This window comes from Leopardus geoffroyi, chromosome D4 (genome assembly GCF_018350155.1).
Source record: "Leopardus geoffroyi isolate Oge1 chromosome D4, O.geoffroyi_Oge1_pat1.0, whole genome shotgun sequence".
Taxonomy (NCBI): Eukaryota; Metazoa; Chordata; class Mammalia; order Carnivora; family Felidae; genus Leopardus; species Leopardus geoffroyi.
In genome coordinates this window covers 16644266-16661305 of record NC_059342.1, presented here as the reverse complement: position 1 = coordinate 16661305, position 17040 = coordinate 16644266, and the positions used below count along the sequence as shown (strand labels likewise).

At 40.5% G+C, this 17040-nt stretch overlaps 1 protein-coding gene and 1 pseudogene across 2 annotated transcripts in view; one reads left to right on the top strand and one right to left on the bottom strand.

Moving 5' to 3' along the window:
* Positions 1–17040, bottom strand: part of RORB (RAR related orphan receptor B) — a 199584-nt gene that overhangs the window by 69326 nt on the left and 113218 nt on the right. Inside the window, exon 1 of one of the 2 annotated variants that reach the window (XM_045470255.1) lies at positions 10049–10187. The exons of the other annotated variant lie outside the window; for it this stretch is intronic. Within the exon in view, the coding sequence (XP_045326211.1) occupies positions 10049–10088 (40 nt within the window). The 5' untranslated portion in view covers positions 10089–10187. Of the gene's footprint in view, positions 1–10048; positions 10188–17040 lie in introns of those variants that run through there. 2 annotated transcript variants of the gene reach the window in all.
* Positions 6428–7550, top strand: LOC123593778 (annotated as a pseudogene).

Genomic DNA, 17040 nt, shown 5'->3' with positions numbered 1-17040 from the left:
AAAGGCTTTAAACAATACTGATCTCCCATATTTGAGCTGAGGAGTAGTAATCAGAATCTTGAGATCAAGGTGGGTATATATTTTGGAATAGGTCCCCAAGTGATTCTGATATGGTCAGAATCTGATATGGTCAGATTCTGATCTCCCATTGAGGATTCAACGAATCAAGTCATGAGCTAGGAATTCTCTGCAGCAGGAAAATCACCTGCAAAGGAAATAAGACCCAGGGACAAGGTGGTAATATGAAAACACAAAGGATGGGGCTACCGGGTGGCTCAGTCAGTTAAGTGTCCGACTTCAGCACAAGGCATGATCTCGCGGTTTGTGAGTTCGAGCCCCACATTGGGCTCTGTGCGGACAGCTCAGAGCCTGAAGCCTGCTTCGGATTCCATGTCTCCGTCTCTCGCTGCCCCTCTCCCGCTAACGCTCTGTCTCTCTCTCTCTCAAAAATAAATAAACATTAAAAAGAAAATACGAGGAAATGACCAATAATTCTCTCTCTGTGTCCTGACCTTTGGTTTGGGCTATACTTGTAGCATCTTGTTCTCTGCCTTTTTTTTTTTTTTTTTTTTTTTTTTCCTTAAGGGAAGTAAGAGGCATCTATTCAGTGCACAATAACTTCCATTCCTGGATACTGGGTTTGCTCCTCAGTTCCTGTTTCCCAGAATTTTACAGTTCTGCTAAAAGTGGGCATGCAGGAAAAACTCTTAGTGTCTGAAAGAAACACAATTTGCACATACGAAACTTGCAATAAGGATGACTCTTTTGGTGAAAATTCCCTCTGCACCTGGTATCAGCAGCCCAAGTTGTATTGTCTACCATTTGTGGGAAGTCCACATTAAAACCCCTGATTGTAGTTTCTCCCTCACTTCACTAGCAGATGGATAACTTTCTGCCTTTATGAGGCATACGATCTTCTGCTGTCACCTAAGAGCACACCTACAGGATGAAGCAAGTATTTCTAAGATCTGGCTCCACTCTAAGTTTTCACTGATCAGAAAAGAGCCCCAAGATTGAGGCGGAATGGAAGTGTGGGAAAAGGAGACCCTTAGGAAAAGAAGTAAGCATCTTTGGGCTTCGATATCATGCTAGGTGGTGAATCTAAGAGATTCCTGACATTGGATCAGGTACGTGTTCACGTACGTCTCTTCCGGGCGCACAGCATCTCAGTCCCAGCTTCCTGCTTAAATGCCACATAGAGTGCTTGCAATTCAGTGCACTCTAATTCTTACTAGGATCCTCCAATTCCTCTATCAGCATTTGGGATCTCCCTTTCATCTTAACCTCTCCTCTCTCTCCTCTGTAATATTCTGGGTGGTGGTCTGTGTGAGTCTTCACTTCCCATCAGTTGATAGACAGCTTCTGAGCGACCTATAGATAACATTTATTTTTCTATTATTATATCCCTGTACTACATGTCATTGGAAACTAGGGTAAGAAAAAAATTACTCTCAGATGAGAATGGCAAGAAATGATTTTTTTCAAAGGCATGGTTTATAGGATTATTATGAAGGGAGTTGACTTATCTTACATAGGAGCCTTCAGCCCCGAAGAATTGTTCGCCTATGCTAACTCTTCAGAAGACTGAAATAACAGAGATTGAGACCAACATAGGACAGTAGCAGCCATTAGTATTATCATTAATAGCAATTACTGATACTAAGGGAAATATCCCCCTTGAAAGTCGTAGTGGTTTTAAACTCGTACATTATGAATTAATTCCCATTAAACACATCTTGTCCTATCAAAGTTTTAATTATAACAAGATAATGTGTGTGTAGAGCCTGACATCATTCAGGATGAAAGCAGTAATGTTTTCTGTGACCACTCACGGTATGGCATTGGCATGATCTGGGGGCATGTTAGAAATGCAAAGAATCAAGATTTACCTAAGACCGATTTGAATCAGAATTTGCTTTTTAACAAGCTTCCTAGGGCAGACAGCATTGAAGTTTGAGAAGAACTGTTCTGTGATGTCCGGGTAATTATGGTTGTAGCTATTCTGAGAACTAATGGCATTTTTAATTTCTCTGGCATTAAGGAAAATTAGAAACTATACAGGATTCCGGAAAAGCAGTTCCTGCTATTGTCTGTTAGGTATTTCTCTTTTGTTCAAAAGGCAGGAGGACACTTGAAGGGTTCGTTACAAAAAGCCCTGGTCATTAACTGACAAGGCAGAAGAAAGAAAAGCCAGAAACATCTTGCATTACTGTCATTAACACACAGTGTACCCGGTTTCCTTTACAGATTTAACGATTGTGAATGGCGTCTACGTCATCTTCATGCTGTAACACTGTGTGGTACTACGTCCTCCCTCTTCTGTGGACTTGCTCTTGGGGTCTGGCCCATTAGCTGACTCTCTAGATACTCTGGCAGAAAAAAATCTCCCCTGAAAAGACTTTCAAAGGTAGTTTTTCTACTTAAAAATTTTAATTGCACAATTTTTTTTTTTTACTTCTTTTGGTGGCGGTAAGGAGGTGAAACAATATTTGAAACAGAAATGAACTAATTTCAGCTCTCCGTGGTAATTCTGGAAATGATACTTTTGGAAAGCTGCCCCATCTCGTGGACGCAGATTAGGTAACACGGAGCTCAGGGGTCATGATGGCCACTCATCATATTCCTCCCATCTATCATCACGCTGTCCTGAGCCATAGTACTCAAAGCGTGGTCCCTGACCAGCAGCACAGCATCACCTGGGCGCTTGCTAGAAATTCAGGCACTTGCTTATACCTTAGGCCAGTATAATCAGAATCTGCATTATAACATTATCTCTGTGATTTGTATGCACAGCGAAGTCTGAGAAGTTCTGGGAGAAAGAAAGGGAAGATAATCTACAATTTAAGTCTCAGGGTTGTCTGTCCCCAAACCACAACTCCATGTGAGGAGAACTTCGTATTGAAAAAAGAAGACATGTATTCTTGCTAGTTAATGTTTTCCATCACAGAAAGAAGAAAACAGCCATTATTTTGCTTCGTGGAAAACCCTGTCTCTCGGTAGTTCCTTCGTGTGTTTCTGAGCCCCTTTCTCTAGTCTCCCTTACAGCTGAAATCTTCAACAGGAAGCTCATGTTTGTGAAACACCACCTTCACTGAAGGAGAACAAGAATGGCGAACTCTACACAGGTGACTCAGAGTGGCTCAGGCAGGCTTCATTCCCTTGATAAAAACTCAAAAAGAGCAAAATCTCCAGTTTCTGGAAGATGAAAAAAAAAGACAGCTTTTCTATGTTAAAAATCAAATTGCATGAAGAGTATGAACAGACCAATCACAGACAGACAGAAAATATTGTAGCACATGTATCTGATGGAGGGCTTTTATTCAAAATATCCAAAGAGTTCTCCAAATTCAAAAAAATGGGCCAAAGACCAGAACCATACACCTCAGCAAAGAAGGTATATGGATGGCAAATAAGCGTATGATGAGATGCTCAACATCCTATGTCTTTAGGGAATTAGAAAATAAAACAACAATGTGATGCAACTACATGCTTATCAGAATGACGAAATCTAAAAAACTGACACCACCAAATGCTGGCAAGGATGCAGAGCAAAAGGAGTGCTTATTTGTTGCTGGTGGGAAGGCAAAATGGGACAGCCACTCTGGAAGGCAGTTTGGCAGTTTCTTATAAAACTACATCGTCTTACCCTAAGACCCAGCAACTGAATTGAAAACAGTCCATACAAAAACCTGCATTAATGTTGGTGGCAACTTTTTTCATACTTGCCCCACAAACAAGATATCCTTTTTAAACATTTTTTAAATGTTTATTTATTTATTTAGAGAGAGAGAGAGAGAGAGAGAGAGAGTGCAAGTAAGGGAGGGGCAGAGAGAGGGGGAGAGAGAGAGAATCCCCAGCAGGCACCAGCGCTGTCAGCATAGAGCCCGACGTGGGGCTCGATCCCACGAACCATCAGATCATGGCCCAAACCGAAATCAAGAGTTGGACATTTAAACGCCTGAGCCACCCAGGCGCTCCCCAAACAAGATGTCCTTTCACATGTGAGTGGATAAACCAACTGGGGGCATGCAGACAAGGAGTATTATTCAGTGATTTAAAAAAAAAAAGGTGACCTATCAAACCATGAAAAATCATGGCAGAACCACATAGGCATACTGGTAAGTGAAGAAGGCAGTCTGGACAGGTTATGCACTATATAATTCCAAGTCTATGACATTTTGGAGAAGACAAAATAGAGACAGTAAAACAAAAGTCATTTGGGGGATAGAGGGGACCATAAGTAGGTGAGGCAGAGAGAATTGTTGGGGGTGTGAAATTGTTCCATATGATATGAAGATGGACACATGTCTGTCTATTTGCTGAGACCCACAGAAAGACACAACACAAAGAGTGAACCTTAAAGTACAGACTATAGTTAATAATGTATCAGGATTGGCTCCTCATTTGTAACAAATATATCACACTCATGCAAGGTATTAATAATAGAGGACAATTGTATGTGTGTGTGGGGGGGGTGAGTAGATATATGGAACTGTACTCAATTATTCTGTAAATCTAGAAATACATTCAACATTCTATTAGTTATTTAAAATAATTCCACAAAAGCACTTCTTTTTTCGAGGTAGTGAGGATCATGTGAGACAGCCCAACCAACACAAGTAAGGGATACTTTAAAACAATTGTTCCAGCAAATATTTATTTGTTTCAGGCCACAAACACATGCACATTCAAACTTCCATCTTCAAAATGAATACAGTGATTGGACAGCCCCACACAGGTTTAAATAATTTGAATACAGGGCAGACTCAGAGACTGCTAGATGCACATGGGGAAGAGATGTTGATTTTAACTGGGGGGAGCCTGGAAGTTTTGTGGATGAGGTGGTTTTTGAGCCACCTCTTAGACGGCGAGCAGGACTTCAAGTGGTAACTATGGAGGAAAACGGCACCCCTAAAATTGGTGACTAAAGATTGAAAGAGGAAAATTCAATGATGAGAATAAAATTCCAGATGAGGGATGTAAACTTATTTGGGGGGGGGGGCTCGTTATTGGGGTTAAATGACAGCAAACAGTGGCAGAATGCTTTCAGAATTATCATACGACTATGCTTTCCATACATAGTCACAGACAACAGGCTGAACTACAGGAAATTGTCACTTTTTTATGCAAGGAAACACTCAGCATTGGCAATTTTATATGGCTCAATGGAGTATTACTGTTCACTGTGCTCTAAGAGGTGGTTTATATACTACTTTCTTAAAGTTTTATTTATTTTTGAAACAGAGACACAGAGCATGAGCGGGGGGGGCGGGGCAGAGAGAGGGAGACACAGAATCTGAAACAGGGTCCAGGCTCTGAGCTGTCAGCACAGAGCCTGACGTGGGGCTCGAACCCACGAACCGCGAGATCATGACCTGAGATGAAGTCGGACGCCCAACCGACTGAGCCACCCAGGTGCCCCATGTATACTACTTTCTTTTCAAGAATACTTGGGAAGGCCAGTTAGCTGGGACGTAGGTGATAAATATGAAAATAAAGACATTAAATTACATATCTGAAAATTCAAAGGTTGGAACAGGAACACTAAACACACACACACACACACACACACACACACACACACCCCAAGAAAATCCCAAGTGACTCAAGTTCGGGATGGAAAGCACACAATACTACTTCTCATTTTCTTCATTGGTAGAAGCAGTAGAGACCATTCCTGAAGTTCTCAGCACCTGTTCAGAGAGTTCAAAACCAAGAAAAATCTGTCTCTCTCTGCTTGGTGGAAAAGAAAGACTAAATCTCTTGAAATATGTTTAAAAAAAAGAGACAAGGCAGGACCACAGGGAGAAGAACGAAGTTATATTCTAAAATGCAGTGATCAGAATCCAGCATCAATGCCTTTGCTCTGGAAAAGGGAAACCTTGTAAAATAAAAATGGCATTCCATCCTCTCATAAGATATTTGGGTGGATCACTGTCCCATATGAAGACAATGTCCACATATTATCAGAATGTTAGCACCATACTAACATTTTCCCCCCTAATGTAATAGTGTTATTTAACTGGCTCATAATGTCCTATAATTTGCTTGGATGACCAAAAACTAAACAGTGGCATTATCTGTCACCCTTTCATATTTATAAGCGTATCTGTTTTTTTCATATTCTCTCAGCCACTGATGCAGAAAATGATTATATAAGCAAACTTTAGAACGTAGATGAGATATTTACATCTGTTTTACGTGTCAGAGAGACAGAGGAGAGAGAGACAGAATGAAATGGAAAAGGAACAGTTACTTCAAAGACTTTCTTTGCCATCAGAGGGTTGGTTTAGGGAAAAATTTGTATGAAGAGACACTCCAACAGGACATTAGGGAGTTTTCACTTATGGGAGGACACTTTGGACGTATAATGGCATCGGCGACTGTACTATAAGAACTCAGATTTTAGGCGAGCGTTTTTGGAATTATGGCAGCGGTGGACATCCAAGATAAGCTGCTGGGAATCTCTTGGGTTGACTGTTCCTGGATCCCCATTTTGAACTGTGGATATGTCCCGGATTACATTTCAGAAAGAAGTACTCCTTTCTACGACAGGACATGTAACAATGAAGTGGTCAAAATGCAGAGGCTTACATTAAATCAAATGGTTGGAGTGGAATACATCCTTCTGCACGCTCAAGAGCCCATTCTTTTTTATCATTTGGAAGCAACAGCGGCAGTCTTCTACCCAAGTTACCCCACTGGCTGATTACTGTATCATTGCTGGAGTGATCTACCAGGCACCAGACCTGGGGTCAGTTACAAACTCTAGGGTGCTTACTACAGTGCATGGCATTCAATCAGCTTTTGATGAAGCTATGTCGTACCGTCGATACCATCCTTCCCAGGTTATTGGTGGCACTTCAAAGATCGTGAAGAGCAAGATAAAGTCAAACCTAAAGCCAAAAGGAAAGAAGAACCAAGCTCTATTTTTCAGAGACAACATGTGGAGGCTTTGCTCCTGGACCTCAGGCAGAAATTTCCACCCAAATTTGGGTAGCAAAAGTCTGGAGAAAAGCCTGTCCCAGTGGGTCAGACAAAGAAAGAGGCAGAACCTATACCAGAGACTGTTAAATCTGAGGAAAAGGAGACCGCGAAGAACGTCCAACAGATAGCGAGCACGAAAGGCCCCCCGGAAAAACGAATGAGGCTTCAGTGAGTACTGGTCAGAGAGAAGCCTGCAAGAGTCCTCTTGTCCATTATTGGCACCTCATTACCATGACAGGCTCTTGAACTTTAAAATTCTTTGTCACGACCCTTCCATTTGTATAGAATGTGCTTGTTCTTTAAGAAGGATGTAAGGATCCTCATGCTTTTGATATGAATATTTTTTATGTATCTTTTGTAACCTTTCCCCTACTAGACTTGAGCAGCCTCTTACTCAAATGTATACTGCTATATATACATCTAAAAACAAAATAAAAGTATTTGTATAAATCAAAAAAAAAAAAACCTCAGATTTTAGGCACTTATGTTTTGGATCATCTGCAAGAGCTTCCATTTTATTTTTAAAGTTTATTTATTTATCTTGAGAAAGAGAGAGAGAAAGTGCACACGCAAGTAGGGGAGGGACAGAGAGTGGGAGAGAGAGAGAGAGGGAGAGAAAGGGAGAGAGAGAGAGAATCCTGAGCAGGTTCCACACTGTCAGTGCAGAGCCCAATGCAGGGCTCGAACCCACGAACCATGGGATCATGACCTGAGCCCAAACCAAGAGTCAGATGCTTAACCGACTGAGCTACCCAGGCGCCCCTGATTTTATTTTTAAAGCAGATAATGCTACAGGAGCAAAACATATGGCAGGTTTCTGCATTGAGAAATACATTATTATATCATTTCATGTTCTAGCAAAGGCATGTATAGGTTTAGTTCATCCTTATATAAATGGCCTTTTTCGAAAAATGAGGCACGTAGATTTTAAAGGAAGGTGTTCTCACCTTCACGCAGCACCAGAAATTATTTCAGGGGTCAAATGATAACTCAGGATGTCACCCTCAAAGCTCTGTCTTGTAATTTCACCCTATGCGAAATATCACAAAGGTCCCATATCAATGTAGGCAAAGGCTTAGCCACTCAACAAATGGAGAATTATGAGTGCACAGCTCCCTCGAAGACCAAAGTGTCTGTTCTGCTGATATTGCACACTTTCCCTAAAGAGATTACCAGCATAATCCTAAACATTATAGGACCCAAGCTATCTTATTTTTGAGCTCATCAGATCCAGCATGCTGCACGTAATCCGTCCCAGCTTTACTCAGTGTTTATGTAAGCTGGGGAAAGAATTGTAGGACCAACGGTAAGCAAGTACTAAGAACAAATATCGTCATTTTCAAAACACACTTTACCAAGTTTCTTTTTTTTGCTACAAGCCGAAAATGCACAATCATTGTTTGACAGTGTATGGTAACATTTGCATGGGGATGTTTGTGGCTGTGTTTCCTATACATTAGTTTCTACCAAAGGCCCTTTGAGGCTACCCGTGGACTGAATTGGTAGGAAAAAGTAAAGTGGTTTTTTTTTTTTTTTTGTCATTTCTTTAGAGGTTTGAGTTACTTCGGAGATACTTATTTTGGGGGGAAGTAACGGAGGAAAAAGACTAGTGAAAATCAGAAACTGCTAAGCACAGTACTAAGTATTCTACGACAGTGACTTTACAAAAGCTGCGGTTTCAATTTAGGATATTCCTTTTGACTGCACTAAAATTTAAAAGGAAAGTAAAATATTTGTTTCTCTTTGCAATATGTAAACACACATTGGCTCATATAATTCGTTTAAAAAAATGAGTTGTGTGTGTGTGTGCACATGCTCTTAAAATCAAAACCTGTTTTCTGTAATTTTATAACAGAGGGAAAATTCCTGTGTTTCTTTCCACCCCACCAAATGAGGAGAGAAAGGAACACTTATGTTTACCTGTCAGCCTCTGCTAATTGTAATTCAGACCCAAAGAGGATTAAGTGCATAGACGTTAATACGTCCAGTATTATTAATTTCTAAACAACAATAGCAACAATAACCTGAGTAAATCTGTCAGTAGTGAGGATAAATAGTTGTTTAAAGACTCCATTGATGTCACAACTGCAATCTGCTGTTAATGGCTTATGTCACTGATACAGTCTTCAAATACATACATTGTGAAATCAGCGAATAATTGCATTGAAATAATATCCATTCTTGTCTAAAATTACAAGCAACGGGAGGCTCGAAGCATTGTGCAAAGATGTAATTCCGAGTTTATAAACATTTGGGGAAGTTTTAGTTTGATTAGTAACTTTTTTTGAATAATCGTTAGTTTTGTATTATTTGAACCTAACAATTATGTTAATTTACATTTTAATATTTCCAACTGTTGTTCATTGCTATTTAGTACTAGCCAAAAAATGGCAAAAAATCATACATCATATTGCCCTGAAATATTTTTAGAACAAAGGCTCAAAACCTTTCTATGTTATGAGATAATGTGCGTTTAGGGAACTAGGTACTAATTTGTTAAAAATTTAGCAGAAAAACTCAAATAGGATTCACCTGATTGTTAATAATCATTCAACCAAATAGATTCTTTTCTTTTCTTTTTTTTCTTTTCTTTCTTTCTTTCTTTCTTTCTTTTTTGAAACTAGATCTTTTACATAGGAGGAACTGTGTGGTATAATATATTTATGAACTGAATATTTAAAAAGTCAGAAAAGTGAAATGATCATAATAATGATGCCAATGACTAAAATCAGAGCTACAAAATTGTGACAAGGATGTTCATAGAGTTAACCTCACGCTCGTGTAATGTGGCTGGTGACTACCTGAATTCATTCTCAAAACTCATGCATTTGGTAATTCACTACAGGGTATGATGATACTTACGTATAAATATGTTCTCCAGTGTAAAATAAAGGCTGAGTGGCTTATTTATTATATACATTTGCAAGTCAGAAAATATTTTATTGTTCCCACACCTAGACCTCAATTTCTTTTGCTGAGAGCTTACAAACGCTTACTGTTTTACCTGAAGGATAGTTCATACAGCTAAGTGTCAGAAGAGAGAAGAAAACGGAAAACTCACCAGTGGCGTCAGCTTTAGTTTTGAGCTCGTTCTCACACATTTTGACGTTAGCAATTAAAAGTCTAACTGAGAAATATTGCACTTTTCCCTGGAGGTCTGACGGCTGCCCCAGTGTTACTCCACAACTAGAATCCCAACAGACTGCATTAATGAGATTAAATGAAAGAGGGAGTTAAAGGCATCAACTGTTCCATTTCATTAAGTAAGGGTGAAGGGCTGCCCAGGCAAGGAAGGCAGGAGGGAGGATATTGGCTTTTCCTTTTGATAGCACTTATTCAGAAAAGAATGCAGCATTTGCTAAATCACAGCAGCAGTTTAAAAACATTATCCAGCTGCCCCCCAGAATTGTATGGAAATATATTATTTATATATATTTATTCTGCACTTAAATTCTTCTTTGTTCTCATCCCTTTGGAAACAGATCCAATAGGCATGTGCCATGTAAACAAGGGTCGTCTCTGTGATTCTAAAAGTATAATGCAATTTTCCTTCAGAATTACTTTGCTCCAATGATTCTAGACCCTCTGTTGAGGTCCAGGGATGAAGGATGGTGTGAAGGTATTACCGTGGTCCTGTTCTTCTAAATGCTGGATCATAGTTGTCTATGGAGTAATGAATACAGCACGAGATTTTAGAAGAGCATATTAGAAAGGAAACACGCATGCCTTACAGCATGTCTGTGGCAACAGAGCCTGGGAACCCGGTCTGAGGACTTAACACTAGGTGGGTCACCAACCTCAACCCTGAGGTCTAAAGTGACTTCATTCTCCCAGCATGCCCCAGTGCTCCCACTTGTAAAATATGAATGACCAAGCCACCTAGACAGAAATTTCTGATCCTCAACCCTTGTCACCAGGAAGGATAAATACATTACTATGTAAAAATTGCGTTAACTTCCATAGAAAAGAGCATGATCTTTATGTGAGAGCAAAATGCTCCTGAGCAGCAGCGTTATTTAACCTTTGCTTAGAGTTACCAGATTGACTGAGTGATGAATCTCAAACCTTTCTCTTCACCTTTTTCTTTCCTACCATCTGGGACAGTTCTTATTTTCTTTTCACTAATCATTTGTCACAAATGTTTCTTGATCTTCCCTACTATTCCTCTCTTCTCTTAAACATCTCTGTTTTTTCCTGGCCTGCAGTAGAAACTGCTTTCCTTTTTTTTTTTTAAAGTTTATTTATTTGAGAGAGAGAGCGTGAGAGAGAGCCAGGGATGGGCAGAGGGAGAGAGGGGGAGAGAGAGAATCCCAAGCAGGTTCTACACTGTCCATGTAGACCCCGATGTGGGGCGCTATCTCACAAACCATAAGATCATAACCTGAGCCGAAATCAAGAGTCAGACGCTTAGCCAACTGAGCCACCCAGGTGCCCCGAAACTGCTTTTCAAAGGGAAGTAAGGCAAGGAGTGGTGGGGTGGTCAGAGGAGGCTGTGCAAACCCACTCGGTATTATTGTCAGCATGGTGGAGCTGAGCCCAGTGGTTCTCAGCTTTGGATGCCCATTGGAATAATCTGGAGAATTTAAAAATATTGATGTCCAGGGATTTCTCTCTTACCTTCTTCCATTGATTTGTTTCATGTGGGCATCTGGGGTTTTTGAACAATTCCAAAGTGATTCTAACGGGCAGCCAGGTCTAAAGACCCCTGGAATGATTCTCAGAATCACCACAGACGCATGTCACATGTACAGATTCCTGACGCCCACCAGCCACTGAGTCAGAATCTTCTGAGGAGCCTGGGAAGCTATTGTAGTAAGCACTCATGTATTGGCAATGATTAGATAAGTTTTGGGAAAACCTTGGACTTTGAATTAGGACATCTGGTTTTAAATTCTTGGGTAGGTTACTTAACATTTTCTGTGCTTCCGTTTGCATATCTCTAAAATAAGATCACAACACCTACCTACAGGATCACTGACCACTCCAACCACCATGATTACCCCGGGACCCTATGTATCTACCACTCATTGGTCCTGGTATTCTTCATTAATCCTTCTCAGATGCTTACGTTTAACCTTGACTATAAGCTCCTTAGGGATAAGCACTCTCTGTGTTTCCCAGTGTCTAGCGTAGGGATTCAATAAATGTATGGAGCCCATCAGTGGGTGAGTATATGCCTACTGATTGACTGCATCATTGGGGGATCATACACAAGTCTCACTGCCTGTCTGCTCCCACCATTTCCTTTACCTCAAGTTTCACTTTTCTGGCTATTGGATCTTTGGGGCTTACTGGCTTGCTGCTCCTTAGTGGAAATAAGAGAAGGTTAAGAAAAAAAATTTTTGCCTCTTTGTGTTCTTTATTTAATCTTAATTTGTAATTGGTTCTTAGTGTAGGAACAAGGTTTGAAAAAATAACCTCTCTTGATTTCCTCTTTTCCCTTAATCTATGACTCTCCTTCCTCCCCTTTGTGAATCATCTAATTGCCTCTTTGAACTGTTGTCCCACTGGCTTAGGTCTTTCCTCTGTCCTGTTTGTGGATTGCTTTTTCTCTGGTTAGAAGTATTATCATTAGTTGACCTCTCCTCCTGGATGACTCTCCCTGGACCCCACTCTGCTGTAGGCAGAGGCTCTTATATACTTCTCACACAAGCGTGGTACTTAGACTGTCTCTGGTATCACAAGCCATTAAGCTAGAGGGACAGAAAAGCTCTTAAAAAACAAACAAACAGACAGACAAACAAACAACAATTCCCCAAATTCAGGGAGGAACATGAGAGAAGAAGCTTCTTAAACAAAAGAAATGTCATAACAGAGAAATGGCTTGGGGCGCCTGGGTGGCTCAGTCGGTTGAGCGTCTGACTCAGGTTTTGGCTCAGGTCATGATCTCATGGTTTGTAGTATTGAGCCCCGTGTCCGGTTCTGTGCTGTTGGATTGGGATTCTCTGTCTCCCTCTCTCTCTGCCCCTCCCCCACGCGCATGCACGCACTTTCTCTCTCTCTCTCCCAGAAGTAAACAAATAAACATTACAAAAAGAGAATGAAATAGCTTGATTTCATAGGAAACACTTCCTCTTTGGCGTTGGGGTTCTCAAAGTACAGGTCCCCAGACCAGCAGGGTCAGTAGCAGCACCTGGGAATTTGTTAGAAATGCGAATTGTTGGACGCAGTCTGGACCTACTGAATCGGAGACTCTTGGGGGGCGCGGCAGGGGTGTCCAGGCGCTTTCACAACCCTCCAGGTGGTTCTGAAGCACAGAGCCACGGGTTTACAGCATGGGTTTTTCAATCAGGAGGAGCCGGAGCTAATTCACAGCTCTGTCACATTCTGGTTGTGTGGTTTGGACAAGTTCTTTAATCTCCTGACACCTCAGTTCTATCATTTGTAAAATGGCCATCAGAACACCTACCTGATGGAAGTGTTGCAGAATTTAAAGTGAGCTAATTCCTGGGAAGTACTCAGCACAGTCCTAAGCACAAAATAAGCACTCAGTTCCTCTGGGCCATTACTCTGATATTACCTCAGTGGAGAACAGAAAGTAGTTTGTACTTTAAAAACCTCTGCTCTCTGCTTTTACAAATGTCTCAAAACTTAGCTGCATGTTAAAATCACTTGGAGACCTTAAGAAAATATATCTGATTCCCAAGAGACTCACTGCAGATTAATTCAGTAAGAATTTCTGAAAGTGAGGCCAGGCATTTTTATTTTAATTTCACAGAGGATGACAAGATGATTCTGATATACAATGTAATACACTGTTGTTATATATTAAAATCAATATTAAAAGAGGTGTGAGATTAAATGAAGGTAAGGATGAATCATGAGGAAAGTCGGATGTCATATTCATTATTTCCATGATTTCACCCTAATTCCATGGTAGAGAAGTACAGGGAAATGCTAAAATGTAGGTTCTAGACCAGGGTTCCCCACCTTGCCATTACTGACATTTTTAGGCTGGACAATTCTTTTTTTCTGGGCAGCTTTTCCGTGAATTGTATTTATCTCTGGCCTCTATCGGTCCTCTAGATGCCAGTATCATTCCGCAGTTGTGACAACCAAAGCGATACCAAGTATTGCCAAGCATCCCCTGGGGGGATGAAATAGTGACAACTCTAGTTCTAGAGTTGCCGTGTCTGGATACAAATCCAGGCTTTACTACGTAACAGCTGTATGATTACAGCAAGCTACAACTCCTTTGTGCCTCAGTTTCCCTTCTTCCGAAATGGAGGTAATAATACTCCCCTCATAGAGTTGTGTTGTGCGTTCGAAAGATAAAAGAGAAAATGCATCTAAAGCCCTGAGAACAGTATCTGGAGCATGGTAGACGTTACAGACTGAATGTTTACGTCCCCTCAAACTCTGATGCTGAGATCCTAACTCCCAATGTGATGGTATTAAGAAGTGGGGACTTTGGGAAGGTCCCCACTCATGAGGTCATGAGGTAGAGCCCGCATGAATGGGATTAGTGCCTTTCTAAAAGGTCTCTGGAGAGCTCTCTTTTCACATTGTGAGGAGACAATGAGAAGTCAGCAGTCTGCAGCCTGAATGAGAGCTCTCACCAGACCCAACCATGCCAGCATCCTGATCTCAGACTTCCAGCCTCTAGAGCTGGGAGAAATTCGCTGTTTATGAACCACCCAGTCTATAGTACTTTGTTATCATAGCTTGAATAGACTAAGATAGTACATATTTAGTAAATGTCAGCTATCATTTATGCATATGTGTGTGTAGATGTTATGTTATATATGTATATATAGCATATGTATGTGTTATATATGTATATATAGCATATATATATATATATATATATAATATCTATATCTATATCTATATCTATATATATATCTCGATAGTCTTATTTTGATTCCAAAATACCGGGAGAACTCTTTTCCTAAAGTCTTTACATGCAAGTTGTATATCCATTCATCAATTTATTCCCTGCGTAATGAATCAGAATGACTAAATACTCATATACATCCTGGGGTCTGCAGCTGGTGTAGAAGACAGAAGAGTGAAAGCATATCAGAATCCGAGCGGGGTGGTTTCTATCCTTTTGGAACTACGCGTTAAAAAAATTTTTTTTAATGTTTATTTACTTTTGAGAGAGAGAGAGAAAGACAGAGCATGAGTGGGGCAGGAGTAGAGAGAGAGGGAGACACTGCCTTGAGAAAGCAGACTCCAGGCTCTGAGCTGTCGGCACAGATGTGGGGCTCGAATTCACAAACCATGAGATCATGACCTGAGCCAAAGTCAGACGCTTAACCGACTGAGCCACCGAGGCGCCCCAAGTAATTTTTTATTTGCATAAAAAATTCTGAATATTTTATAAAAGATTTTAGTTTTTAGATCAGTATTAGGCTTAGAATAAATTTGAAAGAAAGATTTTCCACACACCTACTGCTCACCAATGCGCATAACCTCCCCCGTTATCAACATCCCTCACCAGAAAGGTACATTTTTTTTTTTTAACAAGGATGAGCTTACATTGACACATCATAATCACCCAAAGTCCATAATTTACATTAGGGTTCACTCTTGGTGTTGTACATTCTATAGGTTTGGACAAATGTACAATGACTTATATCTATAATAGCATACTGTCCTAATAGCATATAATTTCACTGTCCTAGAAATCTTGTGGGTTCTGCCTATTCATCTTCCCCTGTCGCTTCCCCAAGCAACCACTGATCTTTTTATTATTTCCATTGTTTTGCTTTTAATATGTTTGATATTGATATTTTTAATAAATGGCTTAAATCCAAGCCATTTAGGAGTTGAGACCTGAACATTGAAAATGGTGAAACCTAACTTCTTAAATTTGGTATTTGTTCATTTAGCATATCCGTGTTTGTTGAATGCATCCGATATTTTGGTATCTGAGTTAAATAGCTTCCCTTATGCATTCCAAGTATGTAACTGTACTTTTTTAGGAGGGCCAAGAGATTTCCCTGGTTCTCATGTAGCATCTGTTTGGTTACGATCAATGATGGGAGGTTCAGCACTTTGCAAGACATCCAGTTTCACTATTGCATTCTCCTGCTGATCAATCAATGATGATTTCCTAAAGCCCACATGTAGTATGCCCACAAGCCTTGCTGAAATGAAAATACGATGCCTCTGTTGTTCTGTTGGTCTTATCGTATTATAAAGTTATAAAAGCTCTATCAAAAAGTGCTTGGCAGGGGGTGCCTGGGTGGCTCAGTCTGTTGAGTGTCAGACTTCGGCTCAGGTCACGATCTCACTGTTCACAAGTTTGAGCCCCGCACAGGGCTCTGTGCTGACAGCTCAGAGCCTGGAGCCTACTTTAGATTCTGTGTCTCCCTCTCTCTCTGCCCCTCCCCCACTCACGCTCTGTCTCTCTCAAAAATATACATTAAAAGAAAAAAAGTGTTTGGGGTTAGTTTGCCATAACTTAATTTCTGGTGTCTCAAGATGAGTGCTGGTGATACAACTTTACCTCCCTGGTCCTATGGCTCTAGTTAGTAATTTGTTCTAAGGTTTTGCTATTGAGGGTCTTTAGTGCATATGTGTATATATGCATATATATGTATAGACATAACACATATCCATATCTGTATACACATATGGTATAAATACTTGCCTATATGTAATTCATCTTTCTCTGCCTGTTTCTGAATGTGGGGCATTTTAGTTATTTCTAATCTTCGGGAAGATTTTAGTTTGCCAGGAATCTCAAAGATTACCACGAAAGAAGAAACAATCTGCAATCTCCAATATAGCATTCATCTGGAGACTTGTCCTTACTTAAAGTAGCAAACTTCGCCCTCACAACCCTCTATTCACTGGTAAACTTCAACTCTGCCTTAACGACTCTTGTGCCTCCTTCCAGTCTGAAAGTCATTCTCCCGAGTGGAGGAGACACCATTCTTAAAAAGATGCAAAAAGATTGATACCATTAGAAGGTCTTCCAAGGTATCTTAACTTGGAAGTTGACTTCAGATAAGCTCCTCCGTAAGCCTGTATACGATGGAGACTAACATTACCTGGTGCCATGAGAGACAGTAGTAATTTTGCACGTTGCTGGACTTGCAT